Consider the following 23,298-nt stretch of genomic DNA (forward strand, 5'->3'; position numbering starts at 1 on the left):
GGATTGGCAGGAACCCAAGCAACTCGAACAGGAGGTAAAACCCAGGGCAGGATCGATGTGCACAGAACCTGACAACTGTTGCTATGATTTACAATGATTTGTAACTCAGTTTTACAGCTATCCCCTTCCAATCCCTATTAGCTATTAACAAATCATCCACTTAAATTCTCAGTCAAATGCTAGTACATTCTATACTCTTTAGCACAACATTATGCTATCAAGGCCAACGGAACGGAGATCTTCAACATGTTTCACAGATATCACATGCTGCTTCCTCAGGAACACAACTGACGATATCAGGGGCTGTGAGCTTGACCAAGATATAGTCACTCCACAGTGTCCCCTGCACAAGCGTATGAGCAACAGAAGAGGGACCAAACATCAAGTGCCAACTGCAAGCTCCATGAATACCTTATGTGATGCCTGTAGGGTTGGTGAAGCCCCCCCCCCATCAAAAGGTAAAAGCTTTGGCTGGATACTAAGGGCTCACAGTCCATCTCAACCGGGGTTCCCTGAGAAGTCCCCACGGGTTCTGCTGCAGATCACCATTGTGGCAGATGTACATCAGCTTAATGGTGGTTTCAGTGCATACTGACAGTGAGTACTACCAGGACGAATTGATACCCAAAGCCTTCCCTTTAGGTCTGGCTCCTGTGATGTCACTGCAGCATTGAATTAGGGAAAATCATGCAGCATGAGAGAAACATCCTGCTTCCCTCATCAATGGCTGCTGATGTGATGCTAGCAGGGGAATATGTTTCTGCAAGGTGAGTACATTTTTTTTTAGGTGAATCGACACTGATGTGTATCTGCAGAGCAGCGTAGGGAAGTATACTGAATTGTACTGCGCTGATCCCTCCTCCTCTGTCCATCCTAGGTAGTTGAATATGACATCACCTGGGATGTACAAGAGAGGAGGGCTGGCGGGGATCAGTGTGCTAGAACAGATGTTTAACTTCAGCTTTCCTGAACCACTCTGCATATGAAGACAACTAAACACTACTAAAGACTCCTTGTTTTTTGCCCCAGTGATTCCCCACTGTGCTCTGCCCTGGTGATTCCCCCCATTCTCTACTTTGGTGACCCCTCCCTATTCTCTGCTCTGGTGATCCCCCATGTGATTATATAACAATAATATATGTGCATATGGATTCATGTGACTTATAGGGATGTGCTAGTGGTACTTTAGACAAAATGTATTCATACATTTGCATTTCTTCAACAGTAAGGTCCATAAAAAGTGACTTTGCATTCCTTACCAACAAAGGACGTAGAAAGAAGCTGGTCTGCTTGTGAAGGTGAAATGATTGTTTCTAGTTCTGCTGACTGGCTGCTGCTTTCTGAAATTCGATTCATGGAATCTGCAGAAATGGTAATTAGCACAACAGTGCACGTGCTATAAGTTACGGGTAATAGGACAAGATAAAGTAAAGGTTGCTTGACATAAGCAAATGTGGTTAGCAGCAATAAAATATATTTACAGAGAGATGCATTGCAGGCAAAAATGAACTCTTGTAGGACAAATAATAAACTCGAGAATCTAACTTGTGAGTATGGGGGAAAAAAAAAAAAATAAAACTACAATTTTTATGCTGATCACACGTGCCAGTTAAGGTAACTTTCCATCAGTTTTCAGTCAAATGCAAACAGAAAATTGAATGGCACACACAGCATGTGTTACCTACGGTTTCAATACTCCTTATTTTCCAGTGATAAACAATTAAAACTGGTAGAAAAAAAATTAAATCATGAATATGCCAGTTGAAAATCTTGGGTACCCCAGAAAAGAGGATTTTTTTAATGGGGATCTTTACAGCCACAAAAGAAATTTGCGAGCATGCAACAGTTTTATTGCAGAAGAGACACGGCATGTCTTTTCTGCAATTAAACGTCCATACACGCATTATGAAACCTGCTTTCGAATGTACATTGAGCTGCACATGCAAAGCTCAAGTAAATTTCTGGCGTGCTTCGGTTCCAGGATAGTTTAACTACCATTTAGTATAGTTTAACTATGATGGCGGAGCAGATGTTGTATCACTGAGAGGAGGTAAGTATAAGGAACTCTTATAGTGCTTTCATACTGATGTGATGCATTTTTCCCCCACCAAGAGTGCAGCGCAGTGTACTCGTAGGTTTTGTGCAGATTACTTGTGCTTTGCCATAGACTTCTATTACATTGGGGAGTTTTGGTGCATTTTCTGAAAGCACATCAAAATTCCTGCAAGCAGGATTTTTGGTGCATTTTCAGAAAGATAGCATGAAATTGCGCTTAAAAATTATGTCTATCTAAATGTGATTGATGAGTTTAGGGGTTTCACACCTAACTGATGCAGCAACAACTGATATATACATGTAATAGAGAAAATACATCATAGAGAATAAAACCTTGGCAATCTACAGTGCATTTTGCTGAACAATTACATACACTATATTGCCAAAAGTATTGGGACACCCCTCTAAATCATTGGATTCAGATATTCCAACCACCTCCATGGCCACAGGTGTATAAAATCAAGCATGCAGACTGCTTCTGCAAACATTTGTGAAAAATAGGTCACTCTAAGGAGCCCAGTGAATTCAAGCGTGGTACTGTGACAGGTTGCCACCTGTGCAAAAAGTCCAAAAAGAAATTTCCTTGCTACTAGATATGCCACGGTTAACTGTTAGTGGTATTATAACAAAGTAGAAACAACTGGGAACAACAGCAACTCAGCCACAAAGTGGTAGGCCACGTAAAATCACAGAGCGGGGTCATTGCATGCTGAAGCACACTGTGCAGAAGTCATCAACTGTCTGCAGATTCAATAGCTAAGGACCTCCAAACTTTATGTGGCCTTCAGATTAGCACAACAGAGCATAGAAAGCTTCATGGAAGCTGCATCCAAGCCTTACATCACCAAGTGCAATGCAAAGCGTCGGATGCAGTGGTGTAAAGCACGCTGCCACTGGACTCTACAGCAGTGGAGACATGTTCTCTGGAGTGACCAATCACGCTTCTCTGTCTGGCAATCCGATGGACATGTCTGGGTTTGGCAGTTGCCAGGAGAACGGTACTTGCCTGACTGCACTGTGCCAAGTGCAAAGTTTGGTAGAGGGGGGATTATGGTGTGGGGTTGTTCTTCAGGGGTTGGGCTTGGCCCCTTAGTTCCAGGGAAGTGAACTCTTAAGGTGTCAGTATACCAAGACATTTTGGACAATTTCATGTTCCCAACTTTGTGGGAACAGTTTGGGGATGGCCCCTTCCTGTTCCAACATGAATGCGCACCAGTGCACAAAGCAAGGTCCATAAAGACATGGATGAGAGAGTTTGGGGTGAAGGACCTTGACTGGCCTGCCCTGAACCCAATAGAACACATTTGTGATGAATTAGAGTGGAGACTGCGAGCCAGGCCTTCTCATCCGACATCAGTGCCTGACCTCACAAATGCGCTTCTGAAGAATGGTCAAATCTTCCAATAAACACACTCTTAAACCTTGTGGACAGCCTTCCCAGAAGAGTTGAAGCTGTTATAGCAGCAAAGGGTGGGAACAATCAATATTGAACCTTACGGACTAAGACTGGGATGCCATTAAAGTTCATGTGTGTGTAAAGCAGTGTTTCTCAACTCCAGTCCTCATGGACCCCCAACAGGTCATGTTTTCAGGATTTCCCTCAGATGAAACAGCTGTGGTAATTACTAAGTCAGTGAAACTGATCAAATCACCTGTGCAAAATAATGGAAATCCTGAAAACATGACCTGTTGGGGGTCCATGAGGACTGGAATTGAGAAATACTGGTGTAAAGGCAGGTGTCCCAATACTTTTGGCAATATAGTGTATTATAATTATTATACAGTATTTATAAAGCTCCACCAGTTGTTCCTGTGCTCCATCGTTAAAGGGTATGTAAATATCATCAATACATTTTTCATACTGTTGGTCTGTTAACCACTTGCCCTCCTGAGGATTTACTCCCCTTCCAGAGCAGGCCATTTTTTGCGTTACGGAGCTGCGTTACTTTAACTGACAATTGAGCGGTCATGCAACGCTGCATCCAAATGACATGTACGTCCTTTTGCCCCCAAGAATTGTGCTTTCTTTTGGTGGTATTTGATCGCCTGTGCATTTTTTGCGCTATTAAAAAAAAAAGACTGACAATTTTGAGAAAAAAGACAATATTTTTGACTTTTTGCTATTAAACATGTCCAGCAAAAATTTTTTAAAAAAAATCAAATTTTGTCATAAATTTATGCCAAAATGTATTCTGCGACATGTCTTTGCTAAAAAAAAAAAATCCCAATACATGTAAATCAATAGGTTTAGATTAAAGTTATAGCATTTATAAATGGCGGTATATATACTGGGATCTTTTGTTTTATTTTTTTTACTAGTAATGCCGGTGATCAGCAACTTATAGTGGGTTTGCAGCAGACAATTTGAACTGAGGGGAACTGACTTGGTGTTACTGACATCTCCAGTGACACCAATACAGTGATCAGTGCTAAAAAACAAAGCACTGACACTGTACTAATGACACTGGGCAGGAAAGGATTAACATGAGGGGTGATCAAAGGGTTAACTATGTGCAGGGGGGTGTTTTACTAGGGGGCGGTGTGTGTGTGTTTCACTGTAATCACACTGCTCTGGATGGCTGTGCTGTGCACAGCCATCCAGAGCAGTGTGCCCGAGATGACAGGGAGGATAATTGTTAGTAAACAAAACAGTCCTCCTCCCCGTTGGTGATCGTCGAAAATCACCAGGTGCCGGCCAGTAATTACCGTCCGGGACCTGGTGTTTGACAGCCGCAGCCATGAATGGCGGCGCGGGTAGGGCGTGCACGGCTCGTACGTGCCTCCTATCCGGAAATGCAAAATCACGTAAATATACATGTGATTTTGCGCACCCGTGTTGTCCTGTAGCCGTATTTCTGCTATAGGGCAGAGGGGATGTGGTTAAAATGTCACTAAACCCACATCATAAAAACGGTCAATAAATGCTGTATTAAATGCTGTTCATACTCAGTCACCATTGGATTAATTTTCTTTATTCTGCAAAATCCTGCTGTTCTTCATCTCCCCTTTCTGTCCATGTCCCTAAAGCAGTTGAGGATTTTGCAGAGCAGTGATTGCAGCTAGTGCACATGCTCATTTTTCAGTATATTTTTACTCTAAACATTTCCTCCCTATCAAATCTGAGCAGCCCATGTGACCACAGAACCGCACGTGTGGACGTATCTACAATAGTAAATGACAGCCCACTCCCTCCATCCTTCTCTGTGCCCACTAACCAGCTAAACATAATTGGGGTGGGATAGTACATCTTAACTGATGGAGGCTTTACCTCCCTGTTATTCTAAGATGCAGGCTGGAGAGGTGTGACAGCCTGTGACTGGCAGAAATCCACCCAAACCAGATTATTGCCAAAAAATAATAAAGATATTTCAAGTATATATAATACATTAATTATTTAGTTTTTTCTCTGTATCCTAAAGGCTGTTTATTTTTTCTTATTTTTATTTTGAACACGTGGCCAGCAGCAGAGGACTGAAAGCTCCTTCTGCTTAGGTTTCCCTGCACACAGACTGGGAAAGAGTTGGGTCATGTGACAGCTGTATATTGGATTAGGAAAAAGGTACTTAGATTTTTTTTTTTTTATAAAATAATTAGAGTGTCATCATCCATATACAGAAAGAGAAGGGATAATGTAAATTAGGTATTGTGTGTTTGGTATCACTTTAAATATACCATTGAACACACTGGGGATGATTTACTGAAACTGGAGAGTGCAAAATCTGGTGCAGCTGCTCATGATAGCCAATCAGTTTCTAACTTCAGTTTGTTCATTTAGTCTTTGACAAACCTGCACCAGATTTTACACTCTCCAGTTTTAGTAAATCAACCTCATTGTGTTATAATCGGTGCAAAAATTAAATTTGGTTTTACCAAAAATCTTGTCAGCTTAAAATTTTCTGTAATCTTTGTCTGTGCTGCATACTAGTTACAATGTTCCAGTTTGCTCTAAGGACTACACACGCTGCCTCCCTATGTTACAGAGAAGAGGCCAGTGAGTGCTTTTCTGTAGTCCTGCCCAATTTCGGTTTTCTTTATAGTAGGGTGAAGAGTGAGCTTTGTCACCCTAAGTCAAAATGTGTGTCACTGACAAAATCATCAGGTGAAAATAAGTTGGAAAAGACTGGTAAATTACAATAAATATAACATTTTTGATAAGGTTTGGATAAAATTTACGAACATACAAAGTGCAGTTTCATGTAAGGCGGGGTACAGGTCCCATTCCTTCTTTCCACATCACCCACTGATATTAAATGTAAGATAAACTTACAATGATTGTAAACCCCTACCTACACCCAATGAAATGCCTGGCCTAAGTTGATACACAGAGATTAAGAAATCCTCCTACACAAGTTGTACCTGTTTATTTACAGGCGACTGTTACCTACTGTTGAAGGAGTAAGGTGGAGCCAGATCATCACTGCAGTGGCATCCACTCAGCCACTAACATTTAGCTGACATAATGCCTTGCTAAACTAAAACACATAATTCTGCCTACAGCTTGTCCCTTTGACAAGTCAATTAAACTTCTGTTGAGTGGGGACGGCCACACATGGATCAGAATTTGATCTGTCCCTTAAGTGGCCTAATGTGTGATGAACTTTAGTGTGAACAGCAAAACACAGTTAAACCAGATGTATTGTGTAATGTATAGAGCTCCGTTCACACCAACGCGTTTTTTCATGTTTTTTGCTGAAACACACTACAGCCCATTTAACATGGTTTCCTATGGAACATGTTCACATCTATGCTTTTTTCAGCTGCTGCGTTTTTGGAAAGGGCCCAGAACTTTTTTAAAAGCAAAAAGCAGCATTTTTGCTACAAGAGGTCAATGGAGAAGCTGCTGAAATGCATGGTAGTGTAGTTTTTCCACTTTTTTGGCATGTTTGGCATTTTTATTCTGCCAAGCAACAAAAAAAAAATCTAGTTTAACAAAAAAAAAAAAAGTGCTAAACAAAACGCGGTAAAAACATAACACGTCAAAAACGTGTAGTAGAAAAACACAAAAACTGCAAAAACCACTCATACGCAAAATGCATATACTGTATGTAAACCAAGCCTTAAAAGGAAACAGCAGAGGGTGCCAACCACGTGCAGTATATAGGAAAGGACTTTATTAAAAAGTGGCTTCAGGAGCCAGGAAGCAAATGCCAAGAGCTCTGTAGGACGCCAGAAACGAAACCTGGAGACCTGGGAACCACCCTGGAGCACAGAAACGGTGCAGGACTGTGATGGCACACCTGGGGGGCCACAGCGTGGGGAGCGTGGCTACATATTTTGGAGCGTAACCACTCCTTTTTCAAGGCTGAGGAAATGCTCATGTGTATTCCATACAAATAAACTACAATAAAATGACCTCCTGGCTCTGTGATAGGATTATATTAAAAACTATATATAATAAAAGTAGATCTAGCAGTCTCATTCATATAGAAACACGCTAAAAGAAAACGAGGAAAAAGAAAGTGAAAATGAATGAACGTCCATTTAGTTCAAGTCCACTGAGGATTAGTTCCTGACTCCAGGGAGAGTCCCAGCAGGGTTTCCCAAAGGGGGCACATGTTCCAGTAGGACTACATGGTACAGCAGCCCTGCCTCTGTAATTTCATGTGCAGGCTCTCAGGTCTGAGCCCTCCGCTTCTATTTTTGCGGCTTACAGCAGGGGGCCGGACCAAAAAAAACCTGGGATGGATCTGAGACATAGTTAACCCCTTCCATTTGCATAGCTACACACTTAATACAAACAGCAGAAATACATTCAATGGCACCACGTAAGCACTGGCTTACAACCACATCTAAGGGCTGGGGAGTTTCACTATATTTTATTTTTGTTCTTGGGTTTGGATATCCCTGAATCCCACCGAGTAGGGGCTGGAAATGTAGTTCTGAGTTTAAAAGTCCATTGTTTTTCTTTGCTGCACGAGTATAATTACATAATGGAAATTAACAGAAATAAGGGTTTTTTGAGGTACTGAAATTATAACTCCTATTAATCAGTGAAAAATTAGTGATATGAAAATCAGAACATAGTCTGTGTTAACTCTGAAAAATACAAATAGCAGTAATAATAATAAAGGTGTAAAAAACAAAACAAAAAAAAAAACTAAATTGTAATTTATTGCAGCTTACCAGTCTTTATATGTGGTGGCTATATCTGTTCTTTGGATTTTTCCCTTTTTTTATTTGCTGTCCTAGGGTGACAACACTCACTGCAGCATTTTCATCTTCTGTTAGGAAACATGTTAGAACTACAAAGCACCTCTCCTACTCCTTATTTCTATAACATAGGAATATATAATCCAATGATTCTCTGTAAGCCACATAAGTGAGAAATGAAAGTATTAAAGAGGTTGTAAGAGCCCAAGCCCCCCTAACACACCTGAGCCCCATCACAATTCAGAGATGTGCACGAGAGCCTCAGCTCCTCATTGGCCGAGACAGCACCTGGAGACATTCGCTCCCGCTACTGTCAATCACAGCAAGATAGCCAATGAGGAGAGAGGGGGCGGGGTTGAGCCGTGGGTCTGTGTGTTAATGGTTACACAGAGCAGCGTGGGGGCACTTGGCAGGTGGGAGGGGCTAGGAGCCCTAGTGAGGGACCTAAGTGGAGGATCATGGCTGTTCTGTGCAAAACCATGTGTTTGTTATTTAAAAAATAAAACAATTGCCTCTAATTTCACTTTAACTTTGCTTTTAGTGCAGCACAGGAAGTTAGGAGTTCAATGAGTTTATAGCAGGTATAATTTTTCTATACTTGCAGAATTTACAAAAAGCAACAAAACATGGGGAAATCCACATGGGATTGAACTTCTAGTCCTATACACATACAGTACCTTCCAACAAAAAACAATACAAGGTACAATTTGCAAAACCTAAACACAAGTATCTAATAAACTGTTTAATAAGCACAAAGATTTACCACTTCTTTTTCCTCTGAATGAAAATGGCACATCCAAAGCTTTTTCTGCATAAATGCAAAGCAATTTGTCCACATCTTCAGTTGAAAATGTCGAGTCTGGATCATTAACAAGCTGCTTCAGAGTCTGCACCGCAGTAGAGATCCAGTCTATCTTCATATTCATCAGCAACTGCTCCAGCATTAGCAAAGGACTTGAAATAAGATGCACATAGGTGGACTGTGCAGCCTCTGGAAGTGCTAGCAACACCTATGAACACAAACGTGTACATAAACATAGTGCAGTTGGACATTAAAAGTATTGCTGATACTCCAGCTGAACACTAGTATCATACAAGTCTGACTGAAACTTTGATACTCTTAAAGTGTTATTGAACTCACAACAGTAAAATGCGTGTTACACTCACTGTGGAACCTAAGGGGTTAATCTTCTGTATTGTGTAAAAACACTCTTTGATGCTGACTTCTCTGATCCTCCCCTTCTTTCAGTGTCTCCCTCTTATCTTCTGATAAGACATATCATGTGGAGACACTGCACATGATCAGTTTGGTGTGTATTGCTAGAGTGTTTTTTTTTTCTTGGAAGAGTGTATGTGAACAGCACTGCCCAGACAGAGGTCAGGGGTTCTGCATCCTCCTAGAGAAAACTCCTCCTACAAGATTTAACCAGTGCTCTAATGAACATTGATAGAAGTCCCAAGACTGCTCTAACTGCTGATGAGAAAGGGTATTTTGCAGTTTATATTTACTAAAATAATTGCATTTCCATGTTCTGTGTACTGTGGGAGACCAAATAGAATGCAAGCTGAGTTTAGTAACACTTTAATTTCTGAGGCTGGACAACTCAGTACGACTACAGTAGCTGATTTAGGAATAACTTGAGCAAGGAAGCACAACCAATCAATATGAAGGCAATGGCACCTTTTTATATTTATTAATCTAACTAGCACATATCTTGCACACCTATTATTTATTACAGGTACCTATATAGCACCATCAGTTTATGCAGAACATTACACATATATTGTACATTCACATCAGTCCCTGCCCTCAAGGAACTTACAATCTAAGGTCCTTAACTTGCATTCATTCATACACATACTAGGGCCAATTTAGACAGGAGCCAATAAACCTACCAGCATGTCTTTGGAGGTGGGAGGAAACCAAAGTACTTGGAGGAAACTCACACAGGCAGAAGGAGAACAAGCAAACAACAAGTAGGTAGTATTACAACATAATACAGTATATAGATCTTAAACAATAGCAAAGACAAAATCCAAAAACGTCAGTAATGTTTGCCAATTCTGCTTCAAATCGAGCCCAGATGAGTTTGGCTCATCCTTAGTGAGTACCTCTATCAGTGTTAAATAGTTTGTCTCAACCCTTTAACTTCCACTTTTGCTGGACAGCTTGGTGTGTTAAAGAAAGCTCAAAAATAAGAGACTGAATCACGAGGTGAAAAATAAAAGCCTAAAAAAAATAAAAAGAATGCAGCCCCCACATATAATAATTAGCAAGCTTTTTGGTCTAGTAAGTTCTATGGTCTTTTCACATTTTGTGCAATTTAAAGTAGTTCTAAAGACTGACTTTTTTTTACCTTCATGCAGTCTAATACCTACCTGAACCTGATCTCGATCCAACGCTGTGAACGACAGCCGCGGCTCTCTTGGATTTTTCCCATCTCACTGGCTGAAACAAAGCAGTGGGAGCCACTGGATTTACAATCACAGGCAGTGATATGGGAGAGGGGGGCTGGGCCAAGACAAACTCTGTATCTTATGGACACACTGAAGTGGCTCAGGAGCGAGCACATACTAGTGCACATACACCATTCAACAGGGAGGAGGAGGAAGAGCCAAGAAGAGGAGGATCGCAGCTGCTTAGTGCAAAACCAATGCACAGAGCAGGCAAGTTGTTATTTAAAACATTTCATGTTTGTTATTTACAAGAAAACTCAACCTTTAAAAAGAAGAATTTACCTTTTAATAAATAAATAAATAAATAACTGCACATCTTTTTGCATATAAAAAAATGTGCATTTATAAATTTTTTTATTTGGAGCCAAAAAAAGCATTACACCCGCTATCAGTAGATCACAGGTGCCATGCAGGACTCCTGCAGACTTGTCAGCGTACCTGTGTGCTTGCACTTAGTTATGTAATTACTATATATGCAACCAAACTTAATTACAGTCAGCCCCCATTCACACTGCATGTGAATTAGGAATCATGCAACTTCACTTGAAGTCACACAATTTCAAAGTCGCATGCAATTTGTTTTAAAATTATGCAAATAAATAATTTTTCTTTTTCACTGATGAGGCGGCAGTGATAAGTTGCACTGATTGACACTGATGGGGATGCACTGATCATCAGTGCCCTGATTAACACTGTAAACCTTGTACTGACACCCTTTTCTGATATCAGCTTTCCTTTCCTCACAAAGACACAGTAGGGGTTGATTTACTAAAGCAACTTGTCGGCGAATGGGTGCACGCCTATGCACGACTGTCTACTTTAGACGGAGAAAAAATTTACTAAAGCGCGCTTCAACAAATAGATATGAATTCGAATTTACTAATGGGCAAACAACTAAGCGACCATCTAAATGAGTTCACCTCCTAGAACCAGGAGCACAGCAGAGAACAATCTTTTTAACAACATCATATCAAGCAATTTTTACTTTCTATACATATGGTGAACATTTTAAAGAATACCTGCTTTAAAAGAACTCTAAATTTGTCTGTATAAAGTTATATACAGTCATGGTCAAAAATATTGGCACCCCTGCATTTCTGTCAGATAGTGCACCACTTCACCCAGAAAATTGTTGCATTTACAAATGTTTAGTCATAACTACAAGGATAAATTGCATGGCTTAATGTACCGTGGTGGAGCAGAGGTGAAAACCGTGAATCCCTGCTTTATGTTTTCTTTTTCTTGTGTGCGTCACTTTGGAATAGTGGTGTCATCCTGTGATTTTTCTTTTTCTTTTTGGGGGGGGATAATATGATTATTTGCACTGGCATACATATCTGATGTAGTAACACAGCGCCACATTTGTATTCCATTTGAGATATATATATATATATATATATATATATATATATATATATATATATATATATGAACATGCACATGGATTTAGGGTTGGTTCACACCACAGAGGTGCAGTCTACATGCAAGTGGTTAGCACTTCTGCCTAGCCGCACTAGGGTCGCCTGTTTGAATCCCAACCATGGCACTACCTGCTTAAAAGATTACATATTCTCCCTGTGCCTGTGTGGTTTCCTCCCAGACTCCAAATACATGCTAGTAGTTGATTTGGCTCCTGTCTAAATCATACCTAGTATATGAATGTGAGTTAGGGACTTTAAATTGTACGCTCCTTGAAGACAGGACCTGATGTGAATGTACAATATATATGTAAAGCATTGTGTAAATTGACAGCACTATATAAGTACCTAAACTAATAAAATGTGCTTTTTTGCAATCTAGTACATTTTAGAAGTGTTTCACAAAATGTAAACAAAAGAGCTGCCATTACAAATAAAAAGTGTGTGTGTGCGCGTGTGTCTTGGGGGGGCTCATGCATTTCAGATGCCTGGTCATGCTCCAGCATAGGTCTATGTAGAACATATTCATCATGTTCTAGTTTGGTGGACTGCAGAAGAACACACTACACTGGGGTGAACTAGAGAGATTGGAATAGATGGAAAATACTGTACATGTTTTGGATGTGACAATGAATGTACTTGCCAGGAATTTGGGTGAAGCAGCCCTCACCAATTTGAGATTTCCTGCTCTGTTACCCTGCACATGCCCAAGGACTTACAACTTGTACTTTTTTTTAAGCACGGAGCATGCCCAGGGATGTGGACATTTCACATTTTCTGTTGTACACTGTAATCACTGTAATCTGTTGTGCCTGCTAATCAAACACTATAGCCATACATGAAGAGACAGGTTGAATGACACTGATGGACTTGCCCTTTATTGGGCAAGTGTAGTTGTTTGGCCTGCTAACAATACAACCTTTGTTATATAAAGGACTGCAATAGTGGGATTTGCTTGGCCCGAGAAGAGGTCAGATTATTTGCTGTCCGTCCCTGCCTTTTTTTTTTGGGGGGGGGGGGGGTGAATAATGACCAACACCCCACTAAGGCTGTTTTAATGTTTGTTTTGAGTGTTTGCTGTAATTATTTTGCATTTGTCCCTCAGGGTTTTTTTTTGTAGGCATGGCTTCAATTTTGTGTGTATTTTCCAGTCTGACCATGCGTTTTTGGTTTGTGAGCATCTGCTGACCCTTGTTCGCCACGGCAAGGTCTTAATTGTTTTAGGTGTATATCGCCTATTGCTTCACCTTATTCTTAGTAAATCAGCCCCAGTGTGTGAGGAAAGGAGTGCCAATAAAAGGCAGGTCTGTTTACATGTGATCAGCTGTTACTGGACACAACTAATCACATGGAAAAGGGCTGCGGTGATTAGCCTTTGACCCTGATCTGTGATCAGCTGAGTCCAAAGGACACCGTGGTCACAGAGCAAGCCCGATTGAACAGGTGTACCTAATAAAGAGGCTAGTGAATGTGTCAACTGTGTACATATTTCATATGTGCCCATAAAAATAAACTCTGCCCTCAAATCCCAATCTTCTCCTGCCCATCTTCCCCATATATAAAGAGAAGACCATTAAGGGGTATCTACCACAAAAAGGAGAGATATACAGTGGGGCAAAAAAGTATTTAGTCAGCCACCAATTGTGCAAGTTATCCCACTTAAAAAGATGAGAGAGGCCTGTAATTGGCATCATAGGTAGACCTCAACTATGAGAGACAAAATGAGAAAAAAAATCCAGACAATCACATTGGCTGATTTGGAAAGAATTTATTTGCAAATTATGGTGGAAAATAAGTATTCGGTCACCTACAAACAAGCAAGATTTCTGGCTCTACAGACCTGTACCTTCTTCTTTAAGAGGCTCCTCTGTCCTGCACTCATTACCTGTATCAATGGTACCTGTTTGAACTTGTTATCAATATAAAAGACACCTGTCCACAACCTCAAACAGTCACACTCCAAACTCCACTATGGTGAAGACCAAAGAGCTGTCGAAGAACACCAGAAACAAAATTGTAGACCTGCACCAGGCTGGGAAGACTGAATCTGCAATAGGCAAGCAGCTTGGTGTGAACAAATCAACTGTGGGAGCAATAATTAGAAAATGGAAGACATACAAGACCACTGATAATCTCACTCGATCTGGGGCTCCACGCAAGATCTCACCCCGTGGGGTCAAAATGATCACAAGAACAGTGAGCAAAAATCCCAGGACCACACGGGGGGGACCTAGTGAATGACCTGCAGAGAGCTGGGACCAACTTTCCCCCTTTAAAATATCCTTTAATCTCAAACAACTGAAGTTGGTTACTTTACAAAACGTCTTATTTTCCTTTCCTAGCGTAAAATTATTTGTACCTGAAAGTGGCATTAAAGAACTGTTATACTGCCATTTCATACTTTCATAAATGTTATCCCAGGCTCGTAAAGTTTCTACTGTTATTGAGGCTGAATCTTTTGATAGCCCTCTATATGGGTTTGGCAACCAAACCACCTGACCCAAACAGATTCCACGTATACTTTCTTCCAGTATACCCAGCTTTTAAAAAGAGCACTGTGTGTCCAATCAACTATACTAGCCAATATGGCTGCCTTATGGTAGTTCTCAAAATCTGGGAGGGACAGTCCCCCTTTAGCTTAGATTTTATAAGCACTTGATGTTTCCAAACAAATCTCAACAACAACCCAAGAGTTTTAAAGTATACCCCAGGTATATTTATTGTGATAGCTTGAAAAATATAAAGAGCCCTTGGGAGAGTTACCATTTTTATCATATTGATCCTTCTCATCCAGGAGAAAGCACCAGCTGTGTAACTATTCAGATCCTGTTTAATTCTATTAAGAAGGGGGATAGAATTATCTTGATAGAGGTTTATCACTGAGGAGGATTTACAGTAATTATCCCCAGGTATTTTAAGCCTCTTTGTTCTCATTCAAATGGTAACATTGGTCTAAGGACCTTAGACTCCCCTTAAAGAACTGAGATGTTTAATATTTCAGATTTTTCTGTATTAATCTAAAGATTGGAAATCCCCATGTACCTTTTCAATTCCTTCAAGATAATAGGCAACATTTGTCTCGGGTTAGATACATAGTGATGTTTTAACCCAGGCATAAACAAAGCTAAAATATGTTTGCAGTCAGTTTGTGCATGAAATACAATAGCTAATTTAATAAAAGGGATGCCTGGCTTAGATACACAGCCATATAAACTCGTGTCAAACATATCTGGTTGGCTTACCTTCGATCCCAGGTATGTGTTTCTTATTTCACGCCAACGCATTTCCTGAAGATTGTTTTTAAAATGAAGTACCAAGTACTCTGACAAAAAATGTATAGCAAATATGCATGGATCCTGAAGTAGAGCCTGCTCAGTGACAGATAGCTGCAGATTCTTGTCCTCAACCCTTTTTAATAACTGGATGATAATAGATAAAACAAAACATAATATAATTACTTATAATCTTCTTACACTGTACAGGTGTAAATAAAAACAATGAAAACAAAATAAAACATTTGGAAGCATAAAACATATTACCTAAAATCCACCTTTAGGAAAATTATAGTTTTAAATTGCTGGAGCTGCCCTTAAGAACACGCTCTTATAACCCTGCCCACTCTGTGAGGCTCCAAATTTTTAGCAAACTATAGAGAGTGACCACAGGAGAGAGATCAAGATCAAGATTTTACAAGCAAGTCAAAAATCCCTTTATCCTAATCTTACAGTTCAGGACTTGTATCTATAGACAATAGGATGTTCCCAAGCAATGGAATGAAGGTTGGGAAACAAAAATAGCAAACAGAACTGCCAAAAGGCCCCTCAAGCAACACTCAGATGATGGCTTGAAGCACCTTGCAGCCAAAGCATACATCAGCTGAAGCCTAAACATTCACCTGAGAGACCCTGCAGAATGTGTGAACAGAGGACTAGGTGGTGGCCTTGCAAATTTGGGACGCAGATGCCTGATGCCGGAAAGCCCAAAAAAGACACCAACAGAGCTGGTGGAATAAGCTCTGATAAGGAAAGGAGGAACCCTTCTGTAAGGGAGTAGACCATGTAAATGGTAGCGTAAGAGGCAAGATGTCCATTTTGAGGGCACAAGGGGAGGACAAAAAAGGGACTTTTATTTTCAAATAGAAGCTGTGGTTGACAAGCTGACAGCCCTGACAACATCCACACGGTGCAAGAAAATGTTTTAGGTGTGTTTTCGGGGCAGGGCACAGAAAGGACAATATCCTCATTTAGTTGAAAGGAAATCAATTTTGGGTAGAAAAGAAGGTCTTGGTCTCAAGACCACCTTGTACCTGTGGAAAAAAAGAAAAAGCTCTTTACAAGAGAGACTTGACAACTTAGAAACACTCCTAACAGATGTAATACTCACTAGAAAGGCAACCTTACAGGTAAAGTATTCCACGGGGAAATTGCTAATCGTCTCACAGGGGAGAACTCTGAAGTGCCAGGAGCACCAAGCCAAAATCTCAAGGCAACACAGGAGGGCAAATTGACGAGGGGGGGAGGTTTTAGGAGTAACTCACTGATGAAAAGTTTTGATTAAAGGATTGCAAAGCAAAAAGGAGTCTGGAAAAAGCAGAAAACGCTGGTTGAGAAAAAGATAAGCCCAGGTACCAGCAACAGATGAGTCTCTGCTCACACAAGGCAAAGAAAGCCTTCCATGTGCAATGATGATTTTTGTGGGAGTAGAGCTCTTTGCTCTGAGAAAGGTGAATATGACCAAACCAAATATGCGCATACCTGTCCAAACCTGGGTTTCAATTATGTTAAAGCCAGTGATTCAGAGGCAGGGTGGATTAGGGGGCCTTGTGCCATTAAATCTTGTCTGTTTGGAGGAGGCCAAGGCTTGTCCACTATAAGCTTCAGTAGGTCTGTGTACCATGCCCGTCTGGGTCAAGTCAATGCAATGAAGATCACAGGAACCCTTTCAAGCTCTATCATTCGCAGCAGCTGTGGGAAAATGTTTATTGGAGTGAAGGCATAGATCAGTCTGAATACAGTCCAAGGCATTTTCAAGGACCCTAATGCAAAGGACTAGAGGATCCTTGATCCTGATCACAAATCTCGGTTTCTTATTGAATCAGGAAGCAAGGATGTCCACACCTGGTGTCCCCCAACGTTGACATAGATTCTGGAAAATTTCTGCATGCAAAGACCATTTACCCAGGTCCATGGGTTGTTGGTTTAAGAAGTCTGCTTGCCAGTTGTCCATACCATCAATGTCAATAGCAGACAGACCAGGGGTGTGAATTTCCACCCAAGAGAGGGTTGCATTTATTTCTTTAAAGACAGTTTGACTTCTGGTGCCCTCATTGATTCATGTAGGCTACTACCATGGCAATATCTGACTGAACCCTGGCTGAATGATCTTGCAGAAGAGGGGTCAAGTGTTGTAGAGACAATCTGATGGCTTTCAGTTACATAATGTTAATGAATTGTATCAATTCAGCCAGGAACCAGGCTCCCTGGAAAGGGAACTGTAAACTCCTCCTTGATGGTTGAAGCTGATATCTGTTGTCTTCACATTCCAGTACATAGGAAGAAATGACTATCCCAAATCCAGGGCAGAGTTGAAGATCCATCATGCCAGGGAGAGTTCTGCCTGACTGGATAGAAGCATGGGACGGTCAAGGGAATTAATTTGTTTACGCCACACTGTGAGGATGTTGAGTTGAAAAGTCCTGGAGTGAAAATGGACAAAAAGGTACTGCCTTGAAGGAGGCCACCATTAAACCCAGAACACTCATGCAAAAGCAAACTGAAAGGTGCCCTTTGCATCGGAAGATCCATGTGTGGGAACTTATGGAGGAAATCTTGTCTGGTAGAAGGAATATTTTAACTTCGGCTTTGTCCAAGAAGGGACCCAAGTACTTCAGACAGTGTCTTATAGACGCATGTATAAAATAAATGCGTTATGCATATATATAGTAAACATGAATAGTAACAAAAATACACTGGAGGTGAACAAATTAATTAGTGTGTGAATGTTCATGAAAAACGCATGATCATGACATGCGTAGAAGTATTATAATGTCCAAATATCTTAAGATCAAGTGCAATCTTCAAATAACTTGTATGGAGTCCCAAAATGTTATTTCTCCTTGGGATGATGTAATAAATATACAGAGTGCGCACTTACCAGATGCGCGAATTGAAAGCACATTGTATATTGTACTCCTGGTATACAGGGGTCCCTCAAGTATGGATAAAGGTGCAGCCTGGGGGTGGATTATCTTTTTCAAAGTGCTGAGGTACGATGATCCGTATAGGTATCTCAACCTCTTCAGGGTGCTGGAACACCAACTGGAAGTGGTGCTGGGGGATTTAAGGTGCTCAACGCAGAGCAAACATTAGGAATATCCCATAGTGTAGTATTATGAAGGTGCTTTATTGGTAATATTAAGTTATATTTAAAAAATGTACAAAAAGAACTGCAGTATATATGAAAGTGCCACAATAAAAGTCACATATGGAATACACATGAACCACTGACCAGCTGGAAATATGAAGTGGCCGTCGGATCCCCGTGATCCGACGGCTTGATGTCAACGGCTTACAAGGGCTCCTCAACGCGTTTCGAACTCAGCGTTCATTCTCAAAAGGGGTATGCCTGTGTGCAGCCTGACGTCTCAATGCAGCTATTTATAGCATCAGATTTGAAAAAAGCGCCAAAAACATTTTGCCAGAGATGAAATGTCATAAAGATCAATCACAGCATGGATGTAATACTGCGCATGTGCGGGCGCCATTTTCCTGTAGTTCTCAGTGAGAGAACTGGTGTAAGGAACTGTATGACAGCATCCCTTAATAACTTAATGGTACGAGGATAAAATGAAAAAAAATGGAACTATAGGAATTAATCTTATTGTACAGAGCCAATATATATGCCCTGGATATTATGAACATCATATGTGCACCAGGTCAATTTAGGGGTACTTGCACACATGCGTGCGCCATTGTCAAAGCCATGCTCGTACTGCGCACGCGCGAACGCCATTTTTTCTAAGACAGATTTGTAGCAGTACAGACGGCTATATACCAAAATTCAAGATAATAAAAAACCTGGTAAACTCGTATGGGGACAGTGCGGTTTTATGATGTAGTACTATTTCTAGCAACCTTATTACTTACATATCAAATACAGTAGCTTGTACAAGTCCCACTAGTAAGTAAAAAAGGGGTTCAATACATACAATAAAATAAAATGAATATTGTCATATCGTAAGGGTTGCGCATACATGATACGACCCTATGGTATAAATATTGTAATATTAAATATTTAAGGCCGTCTGAGCTGCTACATTGCATAAAATGAAACAATCTATGATATAAATGCAATAACAATAATAAAAAGGTATAAAAAACCCATGGTGGAAAAACGCATCCATAAAATATATGGACGCACTTCTTCAATGGGAAATATATAAGGATAAAATGGACAATAATAAAATTAATAAAAGGATGTGTGAGAATGTGTAATAAGAATATAATTCAGTCGCCACAATATAAACAAAACAGGTAAAAAATGGTCAGGTGGTCAAGTGAACTAAATATTATATATATATATATATATATATATATATATATATATATATATATATATACATATATACACACACAAGGAACAAAGGATGTTCCTTAAAGCCTTTTCACATGTTCTCTAAATCTATCTCGTAGGCGTCTAATGGTACGTCCTATGTACTGTCTCTTGCAAGGACATTCTAGAAGATAGACAGCAAACTTGCTGTTGCAAGAGATATAGGAAGTGACCTCATAAGTTTGTCCTGTAGATGTAGATGAGAAAGTGTCTATCTTCTTAAGTTTCATTTTACTTTGTTGGCAAATAACGCATTTCTTACAAGGGTAGAACCCCTTCACTTGTGAGAAAAAGTTGCAAGATGTCTTGCGACTTTCAGGTCGCAGTAGTGTGAACCAAGACTTAAGGCTTATATTTGTGTATTTGCTTTGTGAAATTTAGGACACTACTGCCTTACACTGCTAGTCTCACGCGATCCAGAGTGATTTCACTAATGTGCTGGTTACATTTCATCTTGTAAGAGGCTCTTGCACGAAAGACCAAAGCCCTGCAAACGTTGTTGAAGCTGTTTCACTGGCATAATTCTGCCCCATCTGATTCCCTTACAAGCAGTAAGTTTAAGATTACTCTGGCATCTGCTTCTTTTGAGTCCACTTAGGGCCCTTTCACACTGATGTGCTTTTGTGCAGCTTAAGGAACCTTTCATACTTTTCACACTAAATTAAGTTGGACAAGAAGCGATTGAACCTTAAACTGTATAAGAGATTCTCTGCTGTTAGAACAATAAGGATGTGAAACTACCTTCAGCGGAAAGTGTTGACAATTTAAAACATTTTTTACACAGACATCTTAACGTAACCAATATACAGGGTTATGGGACGTGTTGGAGACATAAATGCATACCCAAATACTTTTGGTGCATTTGCATTGACATTTACAATGGAAGAAGCCTTTTTGGTGTGCTTTTGAAAAACTGCACCAAAGATGCAGCATACTGTATAACGCACCTGCAGTGTGAAGGGCTAAATAGGATTTAATGTGGAATAATTTTCATTCTTTTTTGTCACTAAGCCTATTTTCCCTGGAGAAGAGACACTTAGGAGGAGATATGATTGCATTAAAAAAATATCTAAATGGTAATTCTAGCATAGGGAGGAAACTGTTAAGTTTCAGGACATTCCAGAGGACATGTGGTCACTAAATGAAGTTGGACGAGAAACAGTTGAACCTTAAACTGCGTAAGGAGTTCTCTACTGTTAGAATAGTAAGGATGTGAAACACCCTTCAACATTTGGTATCAGCGGGAAGTGTTAACAATTTAAAAAATCTTTTACATAGGCATCTTAATGTAACTAATATACAGGGATATGGGAAGTGTTGGAGACATAAATGCATACCCACACAGGCTGAACTGGATGGACTTATGTCTTTTACCAATTACGACTATAATTACGTAACTATTTTTACATGAAAGGCTTATTTTAAGCAAGATTTTAGACACTATGGCCCTGATTTACTATTGTGCCTAGGCGCATTTCCGTGGGCGAACGTCTAATTTTTACCAGCGATCATCTACTTTTACCCCGCTAAGAGATTTGTGAAGTGAAGCATCAACAAGTAGACGCCAAATCGAATTTCCTAACGAGACACAGATCAGGAATCAGACTCAAAAAGCAGACTTGCTAAGAGGCACGTCTAACACCATGAAAAATCACTGCAGAAACATGTTCACATCGAAATTTGGTTTGCCAAATATCAGGACTTCACTTTAAATAATATCTGCCATTTCCCAAAAAATTTTAAATGTGTTATAAAGTTTTTTTTTTAGCAAGTCGACACAGTGAAGAACTAGACGCTTGTGCTGCGTATTTGTCCGATATAAATGCGCATGTGCAGAACACATTATATACGTCCTCTGTGGGCGCTTGCTTTTTAGCCGCTGTTCAATAGTAAATCTCTGTGTGGAGTCCTCTGGCAGACGGCACTCGGTCGCGTCTACTGTGTTTAACAAACAGCACTAGGCATATCTATATATATTCTAATTTGATTTCCTTAGTTCTATTGATTCTATTTTTGTTTCTTATCCTTTATAATTATTTCTGTAATGATTTTACTTATTTTGAAGGTCTAGATAATATTTATTTTGACAGGTGAATGTAAAAATAAAAGGTCTGCAATTAAAAAAAAACAAAACAAAAAAACAGTGTGGGGTCCCCCCTCTTATCCATACCAAGCCCTTCAGATCTGGTATGGATATTAAGGGGTAACTACACGCTGAAATAAAAAAAACAAAAAAAAACAGCGTGGAGTCACGTCAGGTCAGGAAAGGGGGGGGGGGAGAGCGAGCACCCCCCCTCCTGAACCATACCAGGCTACATGCTCTCAACATGGGGGGGTGCTTTGGGGCAGGCCCCCCCCCCCCCAAAGCACCTTGTCCCCATGTTGGTTGTGGGGGTCTGCGGGCGGGGGGGCTTATCGGAATCTGGAAGCCCCCTTTAACAAGGGGGCCCCAAGATCCCAGGCCCCCCCCTACGTGAATGAGTATGCGGTACATAGTCCTGCTACTAATTCACGAAGAAAAGCAAAAGTGTAGCGTAAAAAAAAAAAAAAAAAAAAACAGTACAGGGTCTTTGACAAGTCCTTTAAAAAAACAATGTCCCCCGAAGTATATCCAACGTCAATCACAATGTCACAGCGGCGACCCGAAAAAGAAAAAAAAAAGCTCCGCTCTAGACAGAGGCTACCAGCCTTATGCAGTGAGTCTCTCTCTGACAGTTCTTAAATAGGTAAGGGGCGGGGCCAGCCGGGGACATCATCCGAATGACCCCGCCCCATGTCACATGCTTGATGTCCCCGGCTGACACCGCCCCTTACCTATTTAAGAACTGTCAGCCTGTCCCCTGCATAAAGCTGGTTAGCCTCAGTGGAGAGACAGGGTGACAGTTCTTAAATTGGTAAGGGGCAGGGCCAGCCGGGGACATCATCCCAGTGACCCCGCCCCATGTGACATCATTGATGTCACATGGGGTGGGATCATATGCTTGATGTCCCCAGCTGGCCCCGCCCCTTACCTATTTAAGAACTGTCAGAGAGAAACTCACTGCATAAGGCAGCTAGCCTCTGTCAAGATCAGAGCTTTTTTTTTTTTTTCTTTTTTCGGGTGCTTTGGGGGGGGGCCCCCCCTGCCCCAAAGCACCCCCCATATTGAGGGAATGTGGCCTGGTATGGTCCAGGAGGGGGGGTGCTCGCTCGTCCCCCCCCCTCCTTTCCTGACCTGCCAGGCTGCATGCTCGGATAAGGGTCTGGTATGGATTTTAGGGGAAACCCCACACAGTTTTTTCTTTAATTTCTGCGTGGAGTTACCCCTTAATATCCATACCAGACCTGAAGGGCTTGGTATGGATGGGAGGGGGGACCCCACGTAGTTTTTTTAAATATTTATTTAATTGAAGGAAATTATTTAAAATTCAGGAAACCGCACTGACAGCTGAAACATTAATGCAGGCCACAGACGGGTCGAAAACCGGTCGTTTAGAAAAAAAAAAAAGAAAACTCGGTCGTTCAATAGGCCGATGTTACCACCAACGGTAAAAATAATCGGTCAGTTTTCGTCCTGTCTATGGCCTGCATTTTTCTTTTTTTTTTAAATTCTTTTTCTTTTTGTTCT

The 23,298-nt window shown here is 40.7% G+C and overlaps 1 protein-coding gene across 1 annotated transcript in view; it reads right to left on the reverse strand.

The window, feature by feature from the left end:
• The window catches only part of ZFYVE26 (zinc finger FYVE-type containing 26), a gene marked incomplete at its 5' end in the record, with an annotated part of 362,313 nt that overhangs the window by 329,517 nt on the left and 9,498 nt on the right, over positions 1–23,298 (reverse strand). Inside the window, 3 exons of the mRNA XM_089681435.1 lie at positions 1,260–1,361; positions 8,969–9,215; positions 15,323–15,499. Coding sequence (XP_089537561.1) covers positions 1,260–1,361; positions 8,969–9,215; positions 15,323–15,499 — 526 coding nt within the window. The remainder of the gene's footprint in view (positions 1–1,259; positions 1,362–8,968; positions 9,216–15,322; positions 15,500–23,298) is intronic.

The sequence above is a fragment of the Staurois parvus genome, unplaced genomic scaffold, assembly GCF_062004578.1.
Source record: "Staurois parvus isolate SC_StPar_1 unplaced genomic scaffold, SC_StPar_1.0 ptg000267l, whole genome shotgun sequence".
NCBI classification, from domain to species: Eukaryota; Metazoa; Chordata; class Amphibia; order Anura; family Ranidae; genus Staurois; species Staurois parvus.